The following is a 5,580-nucleotide window of genomic DNA, read 5'->3' on the forward strand; positions in this document are numbered from 1 at the left end:
AGTTGTGTTTTACTTTTATGCATTTAAAACCTAAAAGGGGTGAACACAAGAGGAAGATGAAATGATTCTCATTATAGATTATTTTATCTCCTGTTTTATCTAGAACTGTGGATTTTATTGTTGCTGTATTTAGTGATGTACCAATGAAGCCTCATTAACCATTTTCTTTATTTTCTGAGTCCACTAGATGGCGCTCTCTGTTCAACAAAGAGCTGAAAGCAGACTCAGTTACCATTACTCTTTTTCTTTGAACCAAGAGCGCCATCTAGTGGACTCAGAAAATAAAGAAAATGGGTCATGAGGCTTCATTGGGACAGGTGTAAATGTAGCGGTTGGCTCGCTTTTACACTCATAAATAAATCATACTCTAAATAATTAGAGTCATAGACTGTATATAAATAATGTTTGTAGTGAGCGTGACGTGTGGTTGGTTTGTGGATACGCATTGTTCTGCTTCTCTCCTGATGACGGCTCGCCTTGTTAGTGACCTGTCAATCAAAGTTAGCCCCGCCCCAAATCATACGATTCTTTATCTATTTTTTTCTAAATGGGGCCATTATTAGAACTATTAACATCAGATTGTCTTGAAGAAGATTTTTTACTAGTGATTGAGACCATAGTGTTGTCCTGAAAAACATTTCTGAGCTAATAAATCAAGTGAGAAGTTTTCTCATTTTGCATTGAAATGAATGGACTAAAATGTTTTTGCAGCCACACTTGGCGCCCCCTGCTGGAATTTTTGGTAGAATGCAGCTTAAGGCACTTCCTGGTTTGCCTCCCTGCTCAGACCAGGAGGTTGCCGCCTGATCAGAACAGAGTAACAAGTACCTTGAATTGTCTTTAATTGATCATTTTTATTTCTTAAAAGTCTTGTATGTAAAGCTTTCTATATGAAAAGATGTTTTATAAAATCACACTTGCTTCGGCTTCATATTTTTTTCCCTTTTAGTAATAAAACGTGTCATTTGGACTTGAAACAGAATTCTGACTCCATGATTTTACCGCTAACTATTATTACTACACTGTAAAAAAATGTTTTGTTTAATTTACGGTAAAATACCGGCAGCTGTGGTTGCCAGAATTTTACCGTAAAAAAAAAAGTGAGTGAGTTTTCTACTTTAAATTTAAATGTAAATACGATCAAAAACTAATTTAGACTGAATATTCCTGTTGTTTTTAGGGTACTTGTGTCCTTGTGACATTATGGTATGTCTCCATTAATTTTACATGAATTGTTTTATATTTTGCAGTAAAACTGTGTTTTCAAAAGTTTTGTACTATTCCTTGATTTACGGTAATTGAAAGTGTCTGTTACGGTGATATGCAATTTTTTATTTTACGCCCTATTTCTCATGCAATTTGACAGTGTTTTACTGTAATTTCTACAAAAAAAATTTACAGTGTACTCCTTCCACCACTGTTTTGTTCGGTTTTGAGCTGCTTAGCAGCTCTCTGAAATCATGGCACAAATGGAGAAGCTCTGAAAATCTAAACTCATTAAAGCAAACAGAGTGTGGGAAGTGTCTGCTCCAGCATTTCAGCGTCTGTCAAACTGAGCCGCTGCTCGCTTCGTGCAGGTCAAACTGACTGCAGGCTTCAGTTTGAGCATCTTTCAGGATTGTGTTTGTGGTTGAAGAGATAAAGCAAATCTTTCTCTGGACCTGAGAGAAATCTGAAGAACGACAGAGCTGGAAGGAAGAAGCAGTGTGATATTCAAATCCTGCAACAGTGTTTTTTAGGTTCAACACTGCAGCAAACAGGACGAGAAACAGGCCTATTCTGCATAAATGTAACAATTATTTTTATACAATCATACTAATGGAACTCATGTTGATAAAGATGAGTGCGTGCAACCTTTCTTAATATAACAACCATTTGTTCCTTATCTCCTAAAACTTGGAAAAATCTATTTGTTTACTATTTGTTTGAAAAAAACAAAACTATTTGTATACTCCTGGTGGGACTTTGTGGCACAGCATTTAAATGGTTCCAATCATACTTGAAGGACAGGGACCACTTTGTGTCAATAGGTAATTTCACAACTGTGCGTGCAAAAATGACATGCGGAGTTCCCCAAGGCTCAATTCTGGGGCCTCTTCTGTTCAATATCGACATGCTCCCATTGGCTCAGATCATGAATAGCAACAAAATATGTTACCATAGCTATGCAGCAGTCAGTTTAGTCTTAGATTCCAACATGGTCTCACAGGAATCTGTGAAATAGCCACGGATTCGCTTAACTCAAAATCCGTGGAAGAGCCACGGAATCACTCAAATTTCCGTGAAACTGACACGGATTTGGCTACAATGCAAGTTAATGACAGTCATATCCCGTGGCTATTCCAACATACAAAGTGATTATGTACATTCACTGAGTGAATATTTAGAAAATAAAACATATATTTCTCGCTAGAAATGTGATCAAAATCCATTTCTATGCAGAAACTAAGTCAAAATATTGATTTCCTTCACTAAAAATGAGAGAACTGTCCGCCATGTTTTTTGTTCTGACCGCCGGGACCTTGAAAGTCACATGACTTGGAACAAACCAAAAGGAAAAAATATCCATGGAATAGCCACGGGATATGACTGTCATTAACTTGCATTGTAGCGAAATCCGTGTTAGTTTCACGGAAATTTGAGTGATTCCGTGGCTATTCCACGGATTTTGAGTTAAGCGAATCCGTGGCTATTTCACGGATTCCTGTGAGACCAGGTTCTAGATTTTCATATTTGAATGTCATTCTATATGTCCCTTTTCAATGCTTTTAATGTTTTGTGTAAAGCACTTTGAGTTGCCCTGTTGTTGAAAGGTGCTATACTAATAATCCTGCCTTGCCTTACTGGCTGGTGTTGAATGAGTATTGCTTTTATTCTATTTATTTTCTCAATTTTTTAATTCTAATTTCAGTTTGAGCATATTTCAGGGATGTGTTTGTGGTTGAAGAGATAAAGCAAATCTTTCTCTGGACCTGAGAGAAATCTGAAGAACGACAGAGCTGGGAGGAAGAAGCAGTGTGATATTCAAATCCTGCAACAGTGTTTTTTAGGTTCAACACTGCAGCAAAGAGAAACTGGACGAGTAAACATGTCAGAATAAATGCATTAGTAGTAAATTTATTGAAAAAGATACAACCAATTAGATGGATGGTTCACGGTCCAGAAATATGTAACAGAACGTTATGAAGTGCATTTTTATAACCTTTTTTTTTCATTTATACCTTTCAAGACTTTGCACAACAGTCACTGCTTTACTAACAACATTTAAAAAGACGGGTTGGCTTCTGTCGGCAAAAATCATGACACGAAATTAAAAATAGCCTAAATAACTACAGTAACTGTGATTAGAAAACTGGAGTTAAAATTAAAACATAAAAAACTTAAAACATTCTCTTATCTTACAAACTATGTTCACTTGGGTAATAAAAATGAAAACAAAAGTAAAAACCTTTGTCAGCACCATTTTCTTGTTGTTTTTCTTTAAACTCATTTTCAGTTTAATCAATTTCAACACATTAAGATTGGCTTAACATGATCAATAAAAAGGTCTGCCAATTTTATTCAGACTAGAAACGCCTCTCTTTAGAGGAATGGTACAGCATCTTTCTCATCCATACTAGCAAATAAAACAGAAAAAGTCCGCTTTTTGCACAGAGTCTTCCCATAACTTCCGTTAATTAATCAATTAGAAAATCAGCTCTGGTGGCAAACGCTGGACGTCTGTTCATACACCGCAACAAAGATGAAGTGACACGAAGAAGTGGCAACATAGTTCAATATTTATCAGCTGATTTTGCTGGAATGGTTCATGATAAATGACCTTAGAGGCCAAACTAATTAAACAGCTGTATGCTGAGGTTGTCTTTGCAAAAGACAACGATCCCCTCGACCCCCGAAACCCCGAGTTCCTCGATCATGACTAGATAAGAAAAGCCAACAATTCCAACCAATCATGTTTAAAAAAAAAAAAAAAAAGACAAAAAAAAAGACAAAATGCACAGTTCTCCTTCCCAGTAAAGTCATGTGTGAAATGTAAAGACTGATTTTTATCGTCCCTGTGACGTTTTGTGTTCATGTGACACACGGTGGAATAATAAAAGATAAAAGAGCAGGATCCAGGATTTTTGATTGTGCATCTGGTTCTGATGTTTGTGGTGTTTTTCCGGGTTTCTGGCGAAGCTCGATGGTCCAATCAGAAGTGGAGATACAGTACGAGTCGACTGGTAACAGTTCAGAGTGGGAGGAGGGTGGAGACGGGACCTGGCGTAGTGTGGGAGGCTTTAGGAAGGACTGGTCGGACTGGTGGAAGAGCTGGTGTCGGGCGAGGCGCTGGGCTGCTGCCGCTCCTCTGGCGTGCTGTCGGCCTGCAGCGACGCCATCGCCGCCGACGAGTACTTGCACTTGGAAGAGCCGCATTCACAGCTGAACAGCTTGCTTTTGACTTCCCAGAAGTGGTCGCCGTAGTTGAATCTGAGAGGGCAGCAGGATAAAGAAAAAAAATAGTTTTTATCTTAGGAAGTTTGACCCAAAGTATACAAGAGTTAGCTATGATAAGCTGATTGAATCACATAAACACTAAGGAAAGGTGCTTCAATGTAGTGATGTGCCAATGAAACCTTATGAACCATTTTCTTTATTTTCACAAAATATTATATACTGTATTTTCCGCACTATAAGGCGCACCGGAGTATAAGCCGCAGCAGCTAAATTGAATGATGTGTACATATATAAGCTGCACTGGACTATAAGCCGCAGGTGTTTTAATGTTTAATTACCATATGTAAGGGTTGGTGCACAGAGGGGATTGTGGGGAAAGAGATGGCTGCTTGAGGAAGCTTCTTTTACAGCCAGATTGACTGTCTTTAACTTAAAAGCTGCATCATATGCATTTCTACGTTTGTTTTCCATAATGACGGTTTGTGCATGAAAACTTCCTTTGCACAAACTATCTCGCTCTCGTAATGTCGGTCTTGCTCTCGTTCTGTCTCTCGTTCTGTCTCTCGGTTTCACTTTTACTTTTGCGCGCTACCTGTTTCACTCTTTTCCGGCGCCCTGCCAGATTGGCTCGGGGTCCTTCGTCTGCCGCTGATTACGGCACGGCGACTCCGACAAACTAAGTTGCTTTCGACACAAATACACACAGACAAGTGAAAAACAGCTTAAAAGTATCTGAAGGACCCCGAGCCGATCTGGTACGTACACCTGCCTCCAGCTTCTCCTGCTGGAGCCCGCCGCTCCCCGCGGACCGGTCATAGAGCCCGTAGAGTTAAAGTTGGTGGACTGTAACCTGTAAAATCCATAGATTTAGGAGGTAACCTAGTGGCCGTTAGCTGTAAAAATCCATAGATTAGCCGCACCGTTATATAAGCCGCAGAATCGAAAAATGGGGAAAAAGCCGCGGCTTATAGTCCGAAAATTACGGTAGTTAGATTTCACTAATGTGACTGGTCACCAATCGCTAGTGATGGCTGATCGAGGCTTTGTTGAAGCTTCCACACTTTATACAAAACATGGTTCATTACCCGAAGCTACAATGACACACAGTGCTCCAGTAGGACATCTAGTGGTCAATAAAATGAA

The 5,580-nt window shown here is 39.1% G+C and overlaps 1 protein-coding gene across 2 annotated transcripts in view; it reads right to left on the reverse strand.

Moving 5' to 3' along the window:
• Positions 1–3,101: 3,101 nt before the first annotated feature.
• The window catches only part of ehmt1b (euchromatic histone-lysine N-methyltransferase 1b), a 57,333-nt gene continuing 54,854 nt past the window's right edge, over positions 3,102–5,580 (reverse strand). For both annotated transcript variants that reach the window (XM_059357432.1, XM_059357433.1), the window contains one exon: positions 3,102–4,470. In XM_059357432.1, coding sequence (XP_059213415.1) covers positions 4,281–4,470 — 190 coding nt within the window. In that variant the 3' untranslated portion in view covers positions 3,102–4,280. The remainder of the gene's footprint in view (positions 4,471–5,580) is intronic.

This window comes from Centropristis striata, chromosome 19 (genome assembly GCF_030273125.1).
Source record: "Centropristis striata isolate RG_2023a ecotype Rhode Island chromosome 19, C.striata_1.0, whole genome shotgun sequence".
NCBI classification, from domain to species: Eukaryota; Metazoa; Chordata; class Actinopteri; order Perciformes; family Serranidae; genus Centropristis; species Centropristis striata.